Below are 24,196 nucleotides of genomic sequence, written 5' to 3'. Positions count from 1 at the left end.
AGGAGGGAGGGGCTTATGGGGGGATGCAGAATGAATAAAGTGTAATTGATGAAAATTTTAAAAAAAGGGAAAAAAACAATCACTGAGGCTTGAGTGAAGAAACTCCAAGGATTCTAATAAATACAGAAGAAATGAGAAAAAAAAAAAAGATGAGGATGAACAAGAGGCAGATTTAAGAAGCTCGTGGAGTAAGCCAAGTTACTCAAGAAAAATCATCCATAAGCTACTCTCAGGCTGCTGAGCCTGAAGCTTCTAACACTCTTGTCTTGAATGGAAATCCCCTTAGGAGGTGATGGGGTGATTAAGAGCACTTGCTGAAGGCACTTAGCGCTATGAACTTTCATCTTAGCACTGCTTTCATTGTGTCCCACAAGTTTGGGTATGTTGTGTCTTCATTTTCATTGAGTTCTAGGAAGATTTTAATTTCTTTCTTTATTTCTTCCCTGACACAGCTGTCATTTAGTAGCAAGTTGTTCAGTTTCCATGTATGTGTAGGCTTTTTGCTATTTCTGTTGTTACTGAGGTCCAGCTTTATTCCATGGTGATCTGACAGGATACAAGGGATTATTTCAATCTTCCTGTATTTGTTGAGGCTTTCTTTGTGACCAACTATGTGGTCTATTTTGGAGAAGGTTCCATGAGGTGCTGAGAAGAAGGTAAATTCTTTTGTGTTTGGGTGTAAGGTTCTGTAAATGTCTGTTAGGTCCATTTGATTCATGACCTCTGTTAGAGATATTTTTTAAATCTTGTGAGTGTAGTATGTATGTGTATATGTATTGCTATAGTTGGTTTTAATGTCAACTTGTCACAAATTAGAAGTGTCCTGATTGTCCTGTTTGATGTGAGAAGACCCAGCCGGATGTGAGCATGGCAGAAGGGAGAACATCTTGCCTTTTCCTCCCATGGCCTTCCCTCTTGCTACTGAGCAAATCTGACCTCTTGCTGTTGCTGTTGTTCCCTTTGCTGATACCAGAACCAGCATTCCCAAGCTTCCTTTGTGGACTAGGCACCAACAGGCTTCCAGGAAAGCTCCTGGCTCCTGGCACCAAATTGAAACTGTTAAAGCATCCCCAGCCTTATAGAGTATGTAACTACCAGCAAAAAAAAAAAAAAAAATAGCACTTGCTGTCCTTGCAGACAACTTGAGGTCTGTTCTCAGCACCCCCAGCTGAGCAGCTCACAGCAACCTGAAACTCCAGTTTCAGGGGATTCAACACCCTTTTCTGGCCACCATATACACCAGTAAACACTCGGCATTTATGCACACAGACACACACGTACATGTAAACATACTTTTTTTAACGTGTTCTTCCTGGGCAGAGCATAGTAGTACACACCTCCAATCTCTTGAGGGGAAGAGGAAAGCCAGTCTCTAAGTCTGAGGTCTAAACAGTGAATTCCAAGCCAGCGAGGACTGCATAATCATCCCTCATCTCTAAAATAATAAAGACCAGAGGAGTCTTTTATTTTTCCATAGAGGACATTCATATTCTTCCTAGTCCTGGGTCCTATTACTGGCTTCATAATGTAGATTGTCCAATTCTCTCATAGGGTTCTGGCTCACCAATTTGACAAAAAGGGGAAGATTAAAATAACTTGAAGATGCCAAGCAGGGTGGTACATGCCTCTAATCCCAACACTCTGGGAGGCAGTGACAGTTCGATCTCTGTGAGTTCAAGACCAGCCTGTTCTAAAATTCAAGGCCAGGACTTCCAGGGCTACATATAGAAACACTCTATCTAAACACAAACAAAGAAATAAGGAAGCCAATATTGTTCTGGAGAGTGTTCCATGCTTACTGCTCTTCCAGAGGAACCTGGTTTGATTTCCCGCACACAATGGTTTTCAACTGTATCTACAGTTCCAGAAAAGCTAACACCCTCTTCCTACCTATGTGGTTGCCAAACTTGCATGTGGTGGACAGACATACATTCAGCTAAAACAGCCATATGGGTTACAGTGAAGAAATAAATATATAAATAAAGCAAATGCCAAACTGATTGTGGTTGTCATCATTTAGAACCAGAACACTGAAGTAAATTAAGAAAAAAAAATTAAGAATTTGATGTCAACCTGAATTACAAAACAAGTTCCTGGCTTTCCCCGGGGTCCGAGGATTGTTCAATGTTCCTGAATAAACTGCATTGAAAAAAAAAATAAAAAATAAAATAAAAAAAAAACAGCTTATTTAAGGATAAAAGAGCCCGTGGACAGAAATGAAATGTAAATCTTGCACAAATGAGCAAACAATTACATGTGGTCGCTCTGGTTAGAGTATTAGTCATATGTAATGGAAAAAAGAAATCCCATTGTTTGTAAATAAATTCTCATGTAATCTTAAAAAAAAAAAAAACAAGTTCCTGACTTTCCTAGGCTTTCCTGACTTTCCTAGTAATAGTGTCAAACAAAACAGGGTAGGAAAAAAATGGCTCATGGGATAAGAGTGCTTGTCTCACTACTATGACTACAATGGTGGACCCCTAAAACCGATGGTGCAGGGGCTGCAGAGATGGTGCAGAGGTTCAATTCCTGAGTTCAATTGCCAGCAACCCCAGGGGACTCGTGACAATCTAAAATGAGATCTTCTGGTGTGCAGGTGCCTTCTACTGGTGCATCGTTTTACATGAAGTCAGAACAATATGTACATCTTAAATAAATCTTTAAAATTAAATAAAAAAAAAAAAAACATGGCAGGAGAGGAAGTTGTGCCCTGACTCTGGCATACTCTCTAACATGTGTTTATATGTTCATGTATGCAAGTATTTGTAAACACACACCTGAAAAAAAAAAACATAGAGCTAATCCTATTCTGTTGCTTGAGGGCTATAATACATTTGCAGATCAAAAAGAGTGTAATATTCTCCAAGAAACTAAATGTTTGAAAAGATCTCTTAAAGAGCTGTGGAGAACTTAGCTTAGACTCAGGAGATAATCAATGAAGGTAAAGGAACAGGATCTTTAACTGGGACAAAGATCATTGCATTCAGCTAACAAGACTAACTAGGGAACAAAATGCATATGAAATGCTGAGCAAGCTATTCTGTTACTGAGTTCTAAGGATAAAACCTGAAGAGGTGAGCTGAGGCTAGAAAATACCTTCTGGATGCCATAGTAGGACATCATATCTCATTCTATAATTTTAATGGGTATTATTTGTTTTCCTTGAGACAGGGTTTCTCTTTGAATGTATTGTAGCTCTCACTGTCCTGGAATTTTCTTTGTAGACCAGGGTGGCATCAAACTCACAGAGATCTGCCTTACTCTGTCTGTTTAAATTTCTGACCAGTGTAAATTACCCACCATCTGTGCTGTCCAGTTTTTATTAAAAGTTTAAAAGTACTAAGGGCGATCACAAATTTAATCCTAGCAATTAGGAAGCAAAGACCAATATATCTCTGATTTTGAAGCCAGCATGGTGTATAGAGGGAAATCGAGGACAACCAGGGAGCTGTGGAGAGTCTCTGAGAGAGAAAGAGAGGGAGCAGCTTAGAAAGAAAGGGCAAGCTGGACTAGATGAACACATGAATTCCGAGGACTCTGAGGAGAGGGGCAACTTTTGAGCCTGGGATACACAAGGAATGACATCTCAAAAAAACCTAGAGTGCTGAATAAGTGCTGAAGTTTAAAAATGAACTATGCAAAGATAAAGACAGAAGGCCTACTACTATAATAATGCTCTTTATGTTGTAGCAATTAAAATACCCAGCACAAAAATGATGTTATGGTATTTGCGTAACTGTCGAATATATATTCACAAGCTAGTAAAAGCATTAAAAAATAGATAATGAAGTTCTCCTGCTTTCAGATTTTCCTGGGACTCCTATCCTAACATAAGGTAAAACAAGGAGAGACTTCCTAAGATTGTATGCATTACTCAATGCTGACAACTCGATTTATCTATATCACTAAAAGATTTAACACCCAAAATGAGGTGAGAGTCTAAATTATATCAGCAGAGACAGCAAAATCTGATGATCCCTGTGGATGATTTAATTTCCAAACAATAAAAAAAGAAAAGCAATGGGAGCTTGACCTGGAACAATTTTGAGACAGTAATATATTATTATCTCCCCCAAAACTTTATTTCATCAAGGTGAAAATTAAATTTATCCTTTCCAAAAAAAAAAAAGGCCCCGTGGAAAGGCAATGAAAAATAGGAACACTACTACTCAAGTTCCCTCTCCTCACAAGTGTAGCACTGACAAAGAGCAACATCCTGCTGCCCCCTCGGACTGAATTCAGCCCCAGCCTCTCAAAGGTATCTATCTCCAGAGCAGGTTGCGGGTTTCCCTCAAAATTAAACATTCACAGGCAACATGATTCTAATGGAAATGAAGTGTACTGCCTTGCTTGACCTCCTTAATCTGTCTTGTAGGTTTCAGATGGTGACAGAACAAAAGACACCTGTGTGGAGAAGCTAAGGGTCTGTGGGGAAAAATATGGTTTAAAGCAGCCAGGACCCTTTCTAGAACTGCTCTGTGAGATTGCCAGACCCACCTCCAAAGTAAGAAACTGGGCAGAGAAGCTGTTTTCACCAAGCATCAATAGCTTTAACACTGGTTTTATTTCAAGACATAGTCTTGCTTTGTAGCTCTGGACAGTCTGGGAACCCATGGCTATTCTCCTGCCTCAGTAAAGTGCATGAGCTCCCATGCCCAGTTACAGTTCTGTTAAAAGTTAATGGGATGGTTCAAGACTATTCACAATAAAACTATTTTTAATAATTTTTACATACTCTTACATCTATCTCTTAACAGACGGTCGCCTTAGGGGATCAGATATATCATCACCACCCCTATCCTCCTAAAGCACATGCTCCAGAAATGGTGGTCGAACACCACAGAACTTACACATCAAAAACAAAACAAAACGTAACAAAAAAATGGAAAAACAAAATAAAAGAAATGACAATAAAAACCCCTGTCATTTTGGATATTTAACTAGGTTTTCCAAGAAGCAGTGAACAGTGTGTCCTAAAGAGCATGGAAGGCTCCTAGGGGTCTTCTTAGAAAAGGGCAGGTGGAGGCGCATAGCCTTACCAATAATATGGGACACTGATACCACCTTGCTTGGCTCATAAGATATTTGGGGACTGTTTCATCTAATTTTAGTCTCAAGCAGCCTGGAAAAATTAATCACAAGAGTGTGGTATCTAAGAGTGACCCACATCTATGATTTAGAAGAACTTTATGGCCAGGAGAACAGGAAAGCAGGGACCACACCTCAGCACTCCAGGTCTGAGGCACCCAGGGATTCTGGCTGAAAGGCAGGTTCATTGCTACCCAGCCTGCATCATCATATGCCATGGCAGAGAAAGAATGGCAACTCCATGGCAGTGGGATCATGGGTTAGTTACATGTTTACCTCTCAGTAGACAAAGAAACACAGACTATACACCTCATCTGCACCCCATGCTAAAAATTCATCTGCTCCAGCAAGGGCCTACTCTCCAAATGTTTCACAACTTCCCATTATAGTGACACTGACTGTAGACTAAGTGTTCAAACATGAGCCTGTGAGGGACACTTTACCTCTAAATATTCACTCTCCTCCCATAAATCCTCTCAGGCAGATGTTGTGGCCCTGTGTCTGGATCCCTTATTGTTTCAAGAGCTCACATAGTGATAAGTAAATGTTGGCTAAGAATATATTTGGGCCTCCCACAGCTACCTAGTACCAACCTCACATCCCATTAAATGTACCAAGATACATGCATGTTCCAATATAAACATCATTTAGTGGTGGAAATAGTTCCGAATGGGCTTCCTGATGTTGTTTGGAAATGAAATATGATGCCTATCTCCATCTACAATTACTAAGTCCTCAGGCCTTGTATATACCTCAGGGCTATGAGGGAAAGTTCCTTAAAAATTGTTTTCAAATGTGACAACTGTTACAATGTCACTTCAATTAGTATATGGTTGACAGTGCATTCTTTTCTGCTTATACTTAAACATTTACTTGATTTTGTAATTATTTTTAATATTTTGGGCATAATTCTCTCTGGAATAGAAAAGGTTGTGGGTCTTCAGTTCTTTCCTATGGTGACTAAAAATTTATTCACACACATACACACACACCTACATTCACATACAAATATGCATACAAAAATTACACATATACACACATACATATACATATTTACATACATATATGCACATTCACACATACATACATGCATATATATATATATATATATATATATATATATATATACATTTACATACACTCATACATGAACACACAGTCAAAAATACACAGAAGCACCTTGAGTTTTTCTGGATTTGGTTTTGTTCTATTTTGTGTCTGGGAGTGACCTTGATCTAGTTTGTTTTCCATTGCTGTAATAAAATACCATAACCAAATGCAATATGGGGAGGAAAAGTTTTCTTTCATGTTAAAGCTTACAGTTTGCTGTGAAAGGAAGTCAGGGCAGGAATCCAAGGAGGAACTTGGCAACAGAAACTGAAGTGAGGCCACGGAGGAAATGCTGCATCCTTGCTTACTCAACCTGCTTTCTTATATACCCCATGTCCACCTGACCAGGGTTGGCATCTCCAACAATGGGCTGGACCTTTCCACATCAATCATTAATCAAGAGAATGACCCCAACAGACATGTTCACAGGCCAATCTTATGGAGACATTTTTCAACTAAGGTTCTCTTTTGACCCAGCTTGTGCCAAGTTGACAACAAGTGAACCATCACAGACCCCCAAATGTAAGCATGCTAGAAAAGCATGGTCCTCTTGGCGTACAACCAAAACCTTTATCTGTGTTATCAGACTTATCACCTTCCATGTAAACATGTTAGTCTTTGCAGTACATATGATCATAATATGTGAGAGAACAACATACAAGAATACATATCTACTTAGCTCATGGCTTCAGAGAGTTTTGTCCCTGGCCTGGGCTCTTGATACTAGGCTATGGCCACAAAAACATGTGCAAGAGTCTGTTCACCTTCTGGAGTCATAAAGCAGAGAGACAGAGGGAAAATCTGAGGCCAATTCCAAGACTCACCTTAGTGATTGACTCCCCACAACAGTCCACCACCTAAATCTTGGCCCCTCTATCCAGATCTTATTTTAACCTTTATATTTTTCAAAGCTTAAGATGACGTATAGTGTGTGTGTGTGTGGGGGGGGGGGGGTGGGTGGGTGGTGTGTGAGGGTGGGATGTGTGTTGGGGGTGTGAGTAGGTATGATTTTGTTTTGGAAGTCAGAGGACCACTGACAGGTATCAGTTCTCTCCTTCCACCATGTGAAATCTGAGGATTGAACTCAGGTTGTCAGGCTGGGTAACAAGTACATCCACCAGATGTGTTATCTCACAGGACCACGCATTGCAAATTTTAAACAGTCCCCCAAAATAGCATTTCCATCTAGGAACCTCACAATCAAGACCCAAGCTAAAGGGGAACAGTTGCCACTGAAATTTAACTCCATATTTTCTGTATTTCTCTGACAATCATGGATCTTGAAGATCCATTATGACCTTACTCCTGTTTTTCCACCCAATCTGAAGTGTGTCAGTAGAATCCCTTCATGAAACAAACAATAAAAGACAACTATGTGCAGATGTGACCTGAAAAAAAAAAAATACCAAGTATGGTAACAATTTATGTCTAGACAGACTTTAAAGTTTCAATGCTAAGCGAAACATGAAGCAAAGAAAACTCCAGGATGCATGTTTTTAATGTACCTGAGAACATTTATGTTATGGCACTGTATAGTAGAAGCATATAATAAGAAACAGATTTGCTAGTTTTGCTCCTCCCAAGAGACAGGAACAAATGCTAATAACTAAGAATTGTAATGATTACAAAATGACCAGTTTCCTGGGTTCTCATCTCCCTTGGCCTTTCCTCTAGCCCTTGTCTCAGGGAGGCAAGTCTCAGAATAGGCCAAGTTAAGGATTTAGAATAAATAGTGTGAATTAAGTCCATGGCAGTGATAACACTGACAGACACCATGGCAATTGGGAGAGGGTCATCCAGAAGAAGCAGGTGTACAGGGAAGGGGAGAGGGAGAGGGAGAGCAGTGTGTGGTTTTCTGTGTGGTGAAACAGTGGTAATAGGATAAAGAGGCAGCAGCCATCTTGTGAGCAGAACTAAACAGTGTCAGCAGTGAGGCTTGAGCTTTGTGAACCTTACCTACTTCTGCCCTCACTACAGCTGGGTGTTGTCATCATACAGGTAAACTTCTGCAGCCAGAGCCTACTCTTGACTCACTGCCCTGCCTGTCAAGGGAGTCAAATTCCTGTGTGTAGCATTAAGCTAGATTACCACTGTCTTTGTACTGGTTCCCTTTGTAGCTTTCCAAAGGAAGAATGTGATTATAATCATTATTTACCAAATCCTTTTATTCTCATGGGAAATGGGGCACTTCTATCATACTCTTCAAATTAATTTCCTTGTTTTCTTGGAGTCCTGCTATGGAGTGGGGGATCTTTTTGAATTTGCAATCCTCCTGTCTTAGTCTTCTACATGCTGGGACTACAAGTAAACACCACCATGCTAGGCTCAATTTCATTCATCTTGTCATTTATTGAAATATTTATGTGAGGGCAGTACTCCCTCAGGTCAAGACCTTATCCATTAATGTTATTAAACACATCAACAGTGCTTCTTCTGTGCCAGGCGTGGGCTTGCCTGACCTGTGTAGGACAGGTCATTTAATTAATTAATCCTCTTCTCCATTCAGAAATGGAACCTACAGACACTCAGTTGGGGATGGTGTCCTCAAATGCACAGAGTTCTTTTGTTTGGGTGTGGTTGTGGGAGGTATGTGTGTGTGTGTAAGCACATATGCCACAATACACAAAGTTTTGAGGTCGGAGTTGATCCTCACCATTATTGAAGCTTACCCAGGCTGGGACCTTCCAGGCAGGAGCCCAAAGTTTATAGATGAGTGAGTTGAAACTAAACTCAGGTCCTCATACTTGACACAGCAAGTATGAGCCATCTCCCCAGTTCTAGATGTGTAAGATTTTCAGACATAAGTGTTGATGCTGCCTGTACCTTCTTAACATACCCGTTATACAGATGGAGAGACTGAGGCAGAAAAGGCGTCAGAGAAACTCTCTTAATTAAGGGTTTTAATTAATAACATTTTAACAACTATATAGTAGGTTATAAAGTTTGATTTTAAAAGATGAAACCTAATTAGTTGAGCTCATCTGCAAGGGTGGGTGTTTCAGGAGTGGGATAGAATGTATAACACTTTGAAAAGTGTATGAATTATAGAATTGTTTCTGGGAAATTCATTCCAGCACACTAAACTAGATTCCAATTAGTTAAATACTTCCAGATTGACTCTGAAAAGGCACTGTCATGTTCTTAATAAATGTTGAGGTCTCACTTAGAATAGAGAACAATCATGTATTAAAATCCTTAAAATTAAAAAGAGCTGGTTTTGTTTAGGTTGTCAAGTGTCTGACTATTTATTTAACAAGTTGTCTTAGTCAGGGTTTCTATTGCTGTGGAGGGACACCGTGACCACTGCAACTCTCATAAAGGAGAGTATTTAATTGGGGCTGGTTTACAGTTCAGAGGTTTAGTCCATTGTCATCATGGTGGGAAGCAGGAGAGCATCCATGCAAACATGGTGTTGGAGAAGGAGCTGAGAGTCCTACATCTGAATCCAAACATAGCATGAAGAAAAAAAAAAAAAAAGAAAGGCACTGGGCATAGCTTGAGCTTCTGAGACCTCAAAACTCACCCCCAGTGACATGCTCCCTCCAACAAGGCCACACCTCCTAATAATGCCACTCCCTAGGCATTCAAATACATGAATCTCTGGGGACCACCAATGAAGCTGTGGACTATGGGTTAGCTTGGAAATTTGTTTGCTAAACAGTTTCTTCAGAGATGCCAGCACATTCCGAATGAGTATAAGACAATTTAGAGTTGAATTCAACTCACCAAGGTTTGATTGTCCTATAAAAGGTAATATCATGAAAGTTTTTGGCAGAAGCTACAAAATTAAAATTTTTGGTAGAATTCAAGTTCAGGATAACACAGACTATAAACTTAATTTTGGCCTAATATGCCTGGCCTCTAGGGCCTATTCTTAAATATCACAAAAATAAATGATAAGGTTAATAGGCAAATCTAGTCTATATCTAATTTAATACAGATGCTCTTGGGTCTTATTTCTATAATTTACTGTTTATTTTTCATCTAATTGTATTCTGGCCTCCATGCATGCAAATGTAGCAAGTGCATGTCCACATACACAGAGACATTTATTTCTTACTTATTTTGCAGAAAAAGAAACTTTTAACAGCATGTGTATTTGACAGCTCCTGCCTGTTGTTGTCCAGTCTCTTTTTCTGCAGTGCTGGGGATTGAACCCTAGGTCTTACAAAAAATATGCATCTGTGAAAGTGAACCACCAGCCTGAGCTATTGCCCCAACACTCCAGTCTTGTTTACAATGGTGGGCCACCTTCATCCCTGGGTTTGATAGCTTTCATGGGGTGTTGGAAAGCAAACAATAGACCAGGAAAACCCGCACAAACTGTTCTCTCTAGAGGTCAACCCTGTGCCTGGCACCAGAATACATTGCTATAAGTACTTCAAGGGAACAAAAGAACTCAGGACCAAGCACAGCAAAGCCTCAACCCAGAGAATAAAAGTAAGTATAGAAGTTTGCTATTCCCTGGGAACCTAACTAGACAAATGCTTGGATGTGTACACACCTGTGTCCAATTTTTTTATAGAACAAGGCTCAGATGATCTATTTAACAAACAATGACAACTACCTTTACATTTGATAGGGTAAAATTCCCTAAAAATGGCTTCAAAGATAGGATTTAAAAATTCCCTTCCCCTCTTCTCTATATGAGGTATCTTTTGTCTCCTCTGGTTTTTGCCAGAAGGAAAGAGCACTGTGTACATTTTCTCATCACCCCACTGTGCATGCTAGAGCTCAGGATCATGTTCACAGCTCGCATGTTGTGCTGGCGTCCTGCATGCGTTCCTCCTTGCTTCCATCCTTATAGGAACAGAGCTCAGCAGAGTGGAGCCACAACTGTTATGCTGGCAGCAGGTGATGGATGCAATGAGGTTGGGGATTGACTGTGTGATGTGACAAGTCTGGCATATCTGGCACTTTGTTTTACCCAATGTAGTTAGAGACAAGCAACAACAGCACTGGGCTCCTTGGTGACTCAGGCAAACAGGACACAGATCCAGGACATCTATAATTGGTTGGCATTTTCAGCTCTGGGAATTCAGAACCTTAAGACCACCTACTGGTGACCCAATGGCAAGCCCTGCCTCACACAGGTGTTTTAGTTATCCTGTGAGGTATTTATAAGCACTCTGATTTGCGATTTCATGCCCATCCGTTTGTTATTATTCTCTACCTGGCATTGTTCACTCTCTTACAGTGCTTGTCTGGGGTATTTGCTTTTGCAATTTCTGTTCAAGAAGATGCCTTAGCCACATTGGTAGAGCTTCAGCACTTATTAAACAGGAGAGCACTTCCTCCCCCAAAGCAAAGAGTCATTTGTTTGCACCACAACAAAAAGAAGCTGAATGCTTGTTCAGCATACTCAGGAAACATTAAGTCCATTTGATTTGTACATATTGAGTCAGTACAGAGTGAGACAAGCCACGGAAGCACAGACAGACTGATACTTGGCCGACAGAGTTGAGTTGAACAAGGCATACAAACCTCAAAACCAAACATGGTAGGGTTAGGTTGAAGAGTACAGGCATAGGCTGGCTGTCTGAGTTTGCTTTCTGTTGCTGTGAATAAAAAAAAAAAAAAAAAAAAAAAAAAAAATGACCAAAATCTGTTTGGTGGAGGAAAGGGTTATCTGGCTTACACTTCTGTGTTATAGTCCAGCCTTGAGGGAAGTCAATGGAGGATGCAGAAGGCAGGAACTGAAGCAGAGACCACAGAAGAATACTGCTTACTGGTCCACAAGTCAGCTGAGGTTCAATCACCTTTCTTATACAGATCCAACTTCTCTAGCCTGAGGAACATGGTAAAGGCCCACAGTGGACTATGCCATCCTACATCAACTAGAAATCAAGAAAAATGCCCCACAGATATGCCCACAGGCCAACCTGATGGCAATTCCTCGGTTGAAAATTCCTCTTGTTAGGTGTGTGAATTGAGAGCCAAGATGAGCCATCACACACAGTTATGGACTTGGGGTCCTTTTTAAATATGGATTTTAAAAGCTCCTTCCAGATGAAAATGTGAACATTATTTGCTGGGTGTATCTCCCTCATATGAGTTGGAAGAATCATGAAATTCCAAGTATGTTCAGTAAACTTTGTGTCTCTTTTCATTTCTCTCTCAGATATTTCTCTAGCAATTGTACTCTTTGAGATGAAATTAGTTATTAGCCACAGATTTAAAAAAAAATATTTTCAGTAGGAGGCAGGTATCCCTTTGAAGTTCCCGTTGCTCTGAGCAGTGCCCACCTGAGGGCTTCTGGGAATACTGGTTGCCAGTGATTCCTTAGCCACCCATGCAGAATGTTGTTCCACCATGGGAGTGATACGGCTTGCAGCTAATAAGTAAGTAGTACAGGTTATAAGGGTTTGGGCTCTTACTCAGGGGGAGGAGACAATTATGTGATGTGTATGTGCTCATGATCTCCCTAGGGGAGGCTGGAGGCAGACTTCCTGAGTGTTTATCAAGGCCTAGCGACACTCCTCCCCACACCTCACTCTCCTGCTTCCTTTCCCTTCAGATGAATTTGGGAGATCTCCCTCAACCTCTTCTATCAGACACCCTGTGGCAGACTCTGGTGTTCTAGAAAGCTGGCCTGGAACACCTGGCAGCACAAGACAAGATCATGATGACGTTGGGTTTGTAAGTGGGTAGGTGTAGTGTGAGGCTTCTAATGGTTCAGATGTAACAAAGATCTTCAGCAGCCACCGTGACCTTCTAATGGTATCCTGAAAGATCCTTTACAGCTTTTGAGCTTCTGTTGGTAGGGCATCCCAGCTCACATCTCAACCCGAAAATTAATTTTGTCACTAGCCCAGATAATCATTATACCTGTCTCTTTAGTGAAATGTGGAGGAGTTGAGAGGAAGCAAAGGACGGAGGAAAGGAGGGAGGGAAAGAGGGAGGGAGAGAGAGAGAAAGAGAGAGAGAGAATATTATGAAAACAAGTAAGAAAACTTGAGATTTGCTTTATCAAGCTATATAATTTATGTGGCTCATTGTGCTCTGTGTCTTAAAGAAAAGTACATTGAAATTAAAACCATTACATTACACATCTTTTCTTTTTTTTTTTAAAGTTAAGGTTTCTCTGTGTAACCCTGGCTTTCCCAAAACTCACTCTGTAGACTCGATTCACTGTCCTCTTTCTCCTGAATACTGGGATTAGAGATGAGTGCCACCATTTCCTGGCTAAAAGCATTACAATTCTGATGGGGGAAATGTGCCTATTATTTCACTTTGCCTTCTACAACACATAGAATACTTAAAGTTCTCACAATTTTGTGCACCCCCTCCTGAACCTACACAACATGTGGTGTACCTGTTGAGTACACAACAAGTTTTCATAGCGGTTTTCTATTCCCAAATTTATAGATTACTGTAATGGAAGCCTTCACTACTATAGTAAAAAAGGCTGGACTTTCCAAATCAAGATGTCACAGAGTTGTACTCACTCCAGCTCCAAAGACAGAAACTATTCTTTGCCTCCTCTGGGTTGGGTGGCTAGAGCATTTATTAGCTATGGTCAGGTCTCTGTCTGCATCACCTTGCTATGACCTTTCTTTCTCTGTGTAAGTGGTGGCTTAAATGGGAGTGGCTGCCACAGGCCTATGTGTTTGAATGCTTGTTCTGAAATTAGTGGAACTGTTTTAGGTAGGATTAGGAGTAGCCTTGCTGGAGTAGGTGTTTCACTGGCAGGGGGCAGGGAGTTGGAGGGGTGATTTGGGACTTTAAATGCTAATGTCATTCCCAGTTATCTCTCTGTGCTTCCTGATCATGGATTAGATGTAAACCCTCAGCTACTGCTCCAGGATCATATGTGCCTGCTTTCTTCCATGCTCCATACCATAATGGTCTAATCCTCTGGATCTGTGAGCTGACGTTAAATGCTTTCTTTTTTACAGGTTGCCTGGTCATGTAGTTTTACTGCAGTAATAAAAAAGTGACTAGGACAATGTATATCTTCTATTTTCTGTCTCAGATTTCCTTCTGACTCAGTTACAACAACATCTGCCATGGGATTTAGAGTCCACAGGACAATCCAGTGTTATCCTTGTCCTTTCTTCCTTGCTTCCACCTTCCTTCCTTCCTTCCTTCCTTCCTTCCTTCCTTCCTTCCTCCCTCCCTCCCTCCCTCCCTCCTTCCCTCCCTCCCTCCCTCCCTCCCTCCTTCCCTCCCTCCCCCCTCCCTCCCTCCCTCCCTCCCTCCCTCCCTCCCTCCCTCCTTCCTTCCTTCCTTCCTTCCTTCCTTCCTTCCTTTCTTCCATTTCCTTCTTTTTTTTCCTGGAGACAAGGTTTCTCTGTGTATCCGTGGTTGTCCTGGACTCTATTTGCAGACCAGGCTGGCCTCAATCTCCACCTGCCTCTGACTCCCCCAATGATTGTCCTCTTTCAAGAGGACATCCACCAAGACAAGCACATCCACCAGGCTCCTTGACATAGGTTCTCAGCCTTGGCTATGGATATTTTTTGGGGGACACTTCAAAGGGTGTCACCAAATGCCAGTGTGACTTTGTACCAGACTGCACCCTTCACATTGAGTGAATGTTGTATGGTGGCATAGGACTCACTGAAACTTTGGTTTCTCATGAACCTCAAAGCTCTGTGTGGAGCAAATTTACCTATAGTTACTATCACCTATAATTTTACCTATAGGTAAAATGTATTACCTATAGTGAGCTTCCATGTGCACTATGGTAAAGGGTGTATGTGAGGGACTATTGGCAGCCAGTACCAGCAAGTGCTGCAGACCTTTAAATAGTTGATGTGTATTTCTAAGTTAGATACTTGTAGCTGAAGCAGGAAAATGACTGAAGTTCTCTAAAATGTTTTATCATTTTAAAGATACAGATATTTTAGCATCTTTGAAATACAAAGGTTCAGAAAGTCGCACAGATTGGTGTACATACTTCTCCTTGTGGATCTTTGAAGGTGCTTAAAGGAATCAAACAAAAAATGTTAAAAGCTTACCAAGCATAATTAGGCATAATTAAAGAAATGATTTCTAAAGTGGTTTCACTAAATCATTTCAAATAGTTCTATTTCAAGCACAGATTATCCCCCTAGGGTCTATGATTGTAGCCCAGTGGTAGAACATGTACCAGGCCTTGAGTTCAATTTTTAGTGGACTCCAATCTGTGTGCAACCTAGCATTGCGTGTTTCATCCAATTGTTTCTGAAGAGTTGATGAAAAACATGCAGTCCACTTTTACGGCCAACCCACAGTGTGTAGGCAAGTTACAGCCCCATGATATTTGACACTTTGGAGAGCTATTTATCATTAACCAAAAGGACTATCATTTTCTACTCTGTTTCCAATACATTGCCTACTTTTGGCTCCTAAGGTCCCTTTCCTGTGTCATTATTCCTACTCTATGCCTTTGGCTGCTTGCACAAGGGAGCATCCACTTAACTATAGCACCTTCAGGTATGGTAGATGCCTTTCCCCGGGGCTCAGAGATTTTTCTGGTTCAACCCTCCTCATCTAGAATTTCACCATGAACTCAACCATTGATTCAGAAGCACTACTGGACAAGATGAAATTTTTCTGAACCTTTTCTGTTGCTGTTCCCATAGAATGCATTCGGCATGTCAGCAGCTATCAACAAGAAGGACATAGACATCAGTGTGGAAAATAGGATATTCCTTTTCCCAATTAAGAGAAAACCACAGGAATTTGGAAAGAAAAAAAAAAGTTAAGAGGGAACTCAAAAGAAGGTTGAGACTGTATTAACTTGTCAAATAATTATTAATGAAGATCATCCCATCCAAAATTGCGATTTTTTTTTTGTCCCAGATCACCAAGAAAAGATGAATGAAACATGCAGTTTCCTTTCAAATAACTGGTTTTCCACGTGGATTTTGTTTCATGAATGCTGCATTGTGTAATCATTTCTTTAAAAAATCCTGATATATGGGGGCTGGAGAGATGGCTCAGAGGTTAAGAGCACTGTCTGCTCTTCCAGAGGTCCTGAGTTCAATTCCCAGCAACCACATGGTGGCTCACAACCATCTATAATAAGATCTGGTGTCCTCTACTGTCATGCAGATGTACATGCAAATAGAGTACTCATATGTAAAATAAAGAAATAAATCTAAAAAAGAAAATCCTGATATGAAGCAGCACATTTGTATTGTCCCATGTGACTCAGCAGGCCCTTTTTGCCCTGAACATTGGACTTCAAATCATTGTACTTTTGTGTGTGGCAATCACCAGCAGTGCCACCTCTGTGTTCTGTCCAAGATAACATGTTTATTCAGAGTCAGAACCCTTCCTTTTCAGACCTTGGTCTATCTGCCCCTGTACTAGAATCATGTGTTTCTAAGGAGCAGCAGTTGGCTCTCAGTCCTTGTTTCTAAGAACCTGGTGCCCTGACCAACATCAATATTGCCTGTAATTCCTATTTCTTCTCTTCCTTACTCCCATAGCCAACAAAGCATTCTATATGTATAAAGGTTGATTAATAAACACAAACTAAAAACTAACCCCAGCTTGGACCTCTTCTTTCTGGAGTTCACTACCCTGGGATAACTATGGGCATTTATTTTTATTTGTCACAGGCTAGCTGCAGAAGTATCCAAAACCTGTTTAGGTGTCGCAAGAGGTCATCCAGTATAGGGATGCCATATATGTTGTGGGTAACAAACTGAACTTCTTGGCATCTGGAAATGTACTCCCAGTGACCTGGTCTTATATAGAGCAGGTACCACTAACCATATCTTGTATTGTCCACCTTGTTGTATATTTTTGGAAAAAAAAAAGTATTATTGTCACACAATCACGTCCATTTGTTTATATGTTGTCAATGACTAACTTCATTGACAATGGTGAAGTTGAGACGTTTCAATGGATACATATGGCCCACATGACTGAACATGCCAAGTACATAGTTTATTGCAAAAGAGCTTTGTCAGCCTCTGGTTTAGAATCTTTATGTGATAATGTTGGAACAAGTGCAATCTCCTGGAGTCAAAGGAACCTGAACTTGTCACAAATGTCAAATTCTGTTGTAAATGGCCATGTCACATTCTCTCTGTATGAATGTGAGCTGGCTTAGAAGTTTGCTTTTAATAGACATTATGGCAAATTGACAATGTGTCATCTCACCCTAGGTTTTGTCTTAGTGCTGTTGTCTTCTGGATTTGCACACTTTTTTTTTCTTTTCTTTTATTTTATTTTTTTTATCAGTTACATTTTATTAACTCTGTATCCCAGCCGTGTCCTGATCCCTCATTCCCTCCCAGTCCCTCCCTCCCTCCCTCCCTCATCTCCACCGTGCCCCTTTCCAAGTCCACTGATGGAGGGGACCTCCTCCCCATTCATCTGATCCTGTTTTATCAGGTATCTTCAGGACTGGCTACACTTTGATAAAATCTGCTGCCATTTTGAAGAGGCCCACTCTGACAGCCACCTCTGGCCAATAGCTAATAATGATGTGGGGTCCTTATCATTCCTGTGGAAAGAAATCCTGCGAGTGACGACATCTGTAATCTTAGCAGCAGATCCTTTCCTAAGTCAAGTCTTAAGATGACAAACAGCCACAGTGGACACACTTTGAATGCCCGAGATAAGGTCATTCAAGCACAGGACACAGAGAAGGTGTGGTGGTTTGAATGAGAATGGCTCCCATAGGTTCGTATCTTTGAATACATAACTGGTCTCCAGTTAGTGGAATTGTTTGAAAAGTATTAGGTGGCTCCTTATTAGAGGAATATATCTCTAGTGTTGGGATTTTAGGCATCAAAAACTCACAGCAGACCCAATCTCTCTCTTTTGTTCTCTCTGTCTCTCCCACTCTCTAGCTCTCTGGCTCTCTGCCTGCACCTTTCAGATCAAGTTGTGAGCTCTCTGTTACTTCTCCATCACAAAGTCTGTCTGCTGTCATGCTTCCTGTCATGTTAATCATGGACTAACTCTTTAAAACTATGAGTAAGCCTCTAATTAAATGCATTCTTTTACACAAGTCACCTTAGACATGTGTTTCTTTCTAGCAACAGAACAGTTACTAATTCAGAAGAAACTTGCTCCACAGATATGTTTAATGATAAATCTTAATTCACTGAGTTTTGGGGATGTTTGCTATGCAGCAACTGATTAAGTAATGCATACCCTAAACCCATATTATAGATCTTGGCACACAGTTTGTGACAGTTTTCACAAATATAATATAGAAGGATATATCATGGACATACATGAAGCTGGCCAGTGTCTGAACTTCTTTCCTGGTATTGAAGACCATCTATGTCAAGGGTCCCTTTCCCAGCAGGAAAGTGTCTTCTCTACTACACCATGTCTGGCCATAGTGAGAAAAGAAGGTGTCAGACACTTAATAGATACTTTCTGGAGGATGGACTCTGAGGTGTCCATCCACTGCAGGGCTATCCTGAGTAGAAGGCATCAGTCAGCTGACATCCCTATAACACTGTTTAAGCAGTCAGTCTCTGTCTATCAGCCATTGCTGCCATGGCCATGGATATATGCGTGCCAATTTTTGAATGTGGATGAATGGTGTGGAGCTCAGAAGTTAGAGAGCAGAGGGACTGCCATGACGGTGGCATTTGTGAGAGATATCTATTTCTTCCAGAAAAATAGTAAAATCTTGATGTTTCCTTCAATGGATTTGAAGAGGCTTGGAGCCCATGTGTACCATCTTGGCTATCAACTTGTCGATCATGATGTCCATGAAACTCTTTGCTATTTTAGGATAAATGAAAGTTTTATTGTTCTTTAAATTCAGTTCCATCATGTAAGTGTGTTTTGAGATGAAGAATTCAGACCATAGAATAGAGTTAGGGAGATTTTTTTATTATTATTAAAGAACACTGTAATTAGGTTTAGTGTGGGTTTTTTAAGGTGGAAATTAATAGGAATGACTACTGGTTTGGGTCAGGTGCTTTGGCTAAAGGAGTTTTCCAGTGACCCATCATACTCTTCTAAAACAAAATCACTAGTTCTCTATTTAGTCAAACACTCCATGCTTATTTGGCCCAATAATTGCCACTATAGTATCCCAGAAAGCCAACACAATATCAGAATCTGTATCATGTAGGTTACATGAGTGAGTCCCTATTTTTGCTGGCCTTGGAAAGGATAAGCTAATGAAAAGGAAGTGGTGGAAACAGAATAGCAATGATTTGTGTGGTCAGAGAGCAACACATGGCAAATTGTGCCAAATGAGAAGACTCTACTGAGAACTGCAAAGTAAGAAGTCCCTCTCCCATCTTAAAAATAAACAAAAAAAAAAACCTCTGTTGACCTCAGTAAATATTCCCATGTTAAAAAAGGGCATAATTTTTGCTACCTAACAAAGCAGCCTACCTTGAGAAATAATAAGCTCATAAAATGTTTATATATCTCCAGAAGCCCTTCCTAAATGCACAAGCAATCCAGTTTCCTGCTCTTTAATGATCTGCCAGTCTACATTGTCATTTTTTTTTCAATGCAGTTTATTCAGGAACCTTGAACAATCTTCTGACCCTGGGGAAAGCCAGGCCACTTTAAATAGCCTCTGGATAGCCATCCTCAGCATGCCACGTGGGCAATGCAGATAGGTCCACATACATGGAAGCAAGCCAGATCCTCGGCCTTAGCCAAATGTGGAGTTGTCAGTGACAGAGAGCACTCACCATCGGGAAGGTGGAAGACAGAAACCAGCTCCATCTTTCAGGCGTGGCATTACGCAGCTCTCTACAGTTCCCCCTTTTTGTTTTGGACGCATCAGGCAAGAGTAGAGGTCTGATCTCTGATATTAGAAATAAATTGGGACTTTGTACTGATGTTCATTTAGGTGTCATCCACCCAAAGAGCATCAGACCCGACTGATACCTTTTTCTCAGAGGCGGGACGTGGGGCATCAACCCGCATGCAATCAGACATGCTCTTCTCTGGGTCCAAAGCAGCTGACCCTGAGTTGCAGTGCTTAGCCTCGCATCCTGAGTGTAACATTTTGGCTTTTTATGGTAGCCAACCATGCTTGGGGAGACTGTCCTGCTTCAATGGCTGTAAAGGCCTGAATGGTCATGGCTGCATTACGCTGTTGTGAGACTCTAATCTTGCATATATACCACCGGCAAACCAAGGAGACCAACACCAGAAGCCCTGCTAACGCTCACATGCCCGCCCATTCCTTCAGATTATTCATGGCTGCAGCAATCCATGATGATAATCCTGTGGCTAGTCCTGCGTCCACTCTGATTTTGTTTTAGAAGAGTATGATGGGTCACTGGAAAACTCCCTTAGCCAAAGCACCTGACCCAAATCAGTAGTCATTCCTATTAATTTACATCTTAAAAAACCCACACTAAACCTAATTACAGTGTTCTTTAATAGTAATAAAAAAAATCTCCCTAACTCTAGTCTATGGTCTGAATTCTTCATCTCAAAACACACTTACATGATGGAACTGAATTTAAAGAACAATAAAACTTTCATTTATCCTAAAATAGCAAAGTGTTCCATGGACATCATGATCGACAAGTTGATAGCCAAGATGGAACACATGGGCTCCAAGCCTCTTCAAATCCATTGAAGGAAACATCAAGATTTTACTATTTTTCTGGAAGAAATAGATATCTCTCACAAATGCCACCGTCATGGCAGTCCCTCTGCTCTCTAACTTCTGAGCTCCACACCATTCATCCACATTCAAAAATTGGCAAGCATATATCCATGGCCATGGCAGCAATGGCTGATAGACAGAGACTGACTGCTTAAACAGTGTTATAGGGATGTCAGCTGCCCACAAGGCTGCCCACTCTCTCCATATCTCTTCAACATAGTTCTGGAAGTCCTTGCTAGAGCAATAAGACAGTTGAAGGAGATCAAGGGGATACAAATTGGAAAGGAAGAAGTCAAATTATCACTATTTGCAGATGATATGATAGTATATGTGAGTGACCCCAAAAACTCTACCAGGGAACTCCTACTGCTGATAAACACCTTCAGCAAAGTGGCCGGATACAAAATTAACTCAAAAAAATCAGTAGCCCTCCTGTATACAAAAGACAAAAGGGCTGAGAAAGAAATTAGGGAAACAACACCCTTCACAATAGCCACAAATGACATAAGGTACCTCGGAGTAACCCTAACCAAGGAAGTCAAAGACTTGTATGAAAAAAATATCAAATCTCTGAAGAAAGAACTAGAAGATATGAGAAGATGGAAAGATCTCCCATGCTCATGGCTTGGTAGGATTAACATAGTAAAAATGGCCATCTTACCAAAAGCAATCTACAGATTCAATGCAATGCCCATCAAATTACCAACACAATTCTTTACAGACCTGGAAAGAAAAATTCTCAACTTCATATGGAATAACAAGAAACCCAGAATTGTAAAACAATCCTCTACAATAAAAGATCTTCCGGAGGTATCTCCATCCCTGATCTTAAGTTGTACTATAGAGCAACAGTTTTAAAAACTGCATGGTACTGGCATAGAAACAGAATGGTGGATCAATGGAACCGAACAGAGGACACAGAAATAAACTCACACACTTATGGACACCTGATATTTGACAAAGACGACAAAACCATACAATGGAAAAAAGATAGCATCTTCAACAAATGATGCTGGTCCAACTGGATGTCTACATGTAGAAAAATGAAAATAGATCCATACTTATCACCCTGCACAAAACTGAAGTCCAAATGGATCAAAGACCTCAACATAAAACCAGACACATTAAATCGGCTTGAAATAAAAGTGGGGAATACCCTAGAACTCATTGGTACAGGGGAAAGCTTCCTGAACAGAACTCCAACAGCACAGGCTCTAAGAGCAACAATCAATAAATGAGACTTCATGAAACTGAAAAGCTTCTGCAAAGCAAATGACACCATCATCAAAACAAAGCGACCTCCTACATATTGGGAAAGAATCTTCACCAACCCTTTATCTGACAGAGGACTCATATCATAAAGAACTAAAGAAACTGAAAAACAGCAAACCAAGTAACCCACTTAAAAAATGGGGAACAGAGCTAAACAGAGAATTCTCTGTAGAGGAATACCGAATGGTAGAGAAGCACTTAAAGAAATGCTCAACCTCACTAGCCATTAGGGAAATGCAAATCAAAACAACCCTGAGATTTCACCTTACAGCCATGAGAATGGCCAAGATCAAAAACTCAAGTGACAACACATGCTGAAGAGGTTGTGGAAAAAGAGGAACCCTTCTCCACTGCTGGTGGGAATGTAAACTGGTACATTGTCATTCTTAACGTGGCTTTTTTTCCTCATGAAGTTCACAGGGACTCCCTCATTAATTAATTAATTAATTGATTAATGAGAGAGTAACTGTTTTAAGAGAGACACTTCTCCTTCAGAAATGATTTCCTGCGGCCCTTTATGGACCCCCTAGGGAATCCCTGGCTAAGCTCCCTGTGGCCCAGCAGGGCTCAATTTCTCTCCCTGGGTGCAAAGCAGGCTCGCTGAGTCTGAGGGAATGGCTCAAGGAGAGAAGCAGAGCTTTGCCTGCACCAGGGAGCCCTAGGCCGCCAAGCAGCCAGAAGGAGGGCTCACCATGCTCCCGCCAGGCGCCACCCCCCTCGCCTGGTTCTGCCAGTGAAGGGTCTCCACAGCCTGCCTGCCCACCGGAAACAGACGGGAGAGCAGCGCCCCTCGCAGGCTCTCTGCTTCTTTTCCCCACCTCACCCAGGCCGGCCCGCCAGCTCCATTTGGCGTCCCACCACTCTGGGTCAAACTGCCACCAGCGCCTGGCTGAGGCTTCCTCGCGCCCCCAGCCCACCCAGAGAAGGTCTCCTCAACCTCTGCGCTCCGACTTCCGGGACGCACACACTAGGCGTCAGAGTGACAGCGCCTCAGGGCGTCACAGTGACAGCGACCAGGGAAGCACAGTGACAGCGCCTCCGGGCGTCACCGTGACAGCGACCAGGGAAGCACAGGAGGAAGCGGTGACTAGTGGAGGAGCCACTCTCTGAGTCTCTGCAGGGATGTCTGAGCAGTGTCTGCCTCCAGCTGACAATGGGGCCTCTGGCTCCGGAGACGCCCTGCCCGCGCCCATGGCCGCCAGCATTGACTCCTCCCAGGCTGGTTCACCTGGTGGAGGCTTAGGGACTGAGGTGGCCTCCATGCTGCCCCACCCTCCGCTACCCATGCTGCCCCAGGCCACCGCCTCAGCGGCCAATGCCACCAGTGCTCCACCTGGCCTAGACGTGTCCCTGGCTGGGCCGCAGGCATTCCGGGCTAGGCCGCAATCTTTCCAGGCTCGGCCACAGGCATTCAGGTCCCGGCCCTGGAGACTTCGAGTAGTGACGCCGCCTCTTTCTGAGCAGGAGCTACAGCAGCGTTTGAAGAGCCTCTACCCAGCCGTGGATGAGCACAAGACTCCACTGCCCAGGTCCTGGAGCCTGAAGGACAAGTTCAGCTACATTGGCATCTCACAGAACAACCTGCGGGTGTACTACAAAGGTATGGGATTCCAGGTCTCACTTAGAGATCAGACAGTGCTGTGTGAGGCTCTGGGCTAGGGAAGGAGCTGGGCTTCCTAGGCCTAGAGCAGGATGCTTTGAGGGAATCCAGGATGACAGGACACATTGCCCCTTCCTCTTTCGCTGACATAAATCTATTGGCCAGATTTGGATTATATTGTTCTCCAGGTAGAGAAGGTCAGGTTATCTCCTCTTATGCAGTGGTGGTGGGAGACAGGATTCTGAGGTACATCCCCAATCTTCCTAGGTTAACACAAATCTTTAAGCAATTGTATTGTATAGAAATTATAAATGTCAGAGTCAGGGTTGAATTGTACCTAAGATTAATTACTTTCATCAAGTTTACTTGTGTGGAATGGGTAAAACCCAGTGCAGTGCTATCAGTTTGGAAACACATCCTGGTTATTCTGACTCTAAAGCAGAGGAGTGTTTACATTCTAAGCAGGCTCCTTTTGTTTGCCTCTAAAGGAAGGGACTTCAGATGACACGTATGTAGAGTTTATAAAACTTTTGACAAGATTCTGAAAGTATTAACAACTGGGGTTTGAGAAGAAT

At 41.8% G+C, this 24,196-nt stretch overlaps 1 protein-coding gene across 1 annotated transcript in view; it reads left to right on the top strand.

Moving 5' to 3' along the window:
* Window positions 1-24,196, top strand: part of LOC110543819 (ran-binding protein 9-like) — a 111,841-nt gene that overhangs the window by 13,762 nt on the left and 73,883 nt on the right. The window contains 4 exon segments of the mRNA XM_060374743.1: window positions 22,849-23,104; window positions 23,156-23,365; window positions 23,401-23,477; window positions 23,479-23,621. Of these exon segments, the coding sequence (XP_060230726.1) occupies window positions 22,849-23,104; window positions 23,156-23,365; window positions 23,401-23,477; window positions 23,479-23,621 (686 nt within the window).

The sequence above is a fragment of the Meriones unguiculatus genome, chromosome X, assembly GCF_030254825.1.
Source record: "Meriones unguiculatus strain TT.TT164.6M chromosome X, Bangor_MerUng_6.1, whole genome shotgun sequence".
NCBI lineage: Eukaryota > Metazoa > Chordata > Mammalia > Rodentia > Muridae > Meriones > Meriones unguiculatus.
The sequence above is the reverse complement of the archived record's forward strand: the minus strand, read 5'-3'. Positions and strand labels throughout refer to the sequence as shown.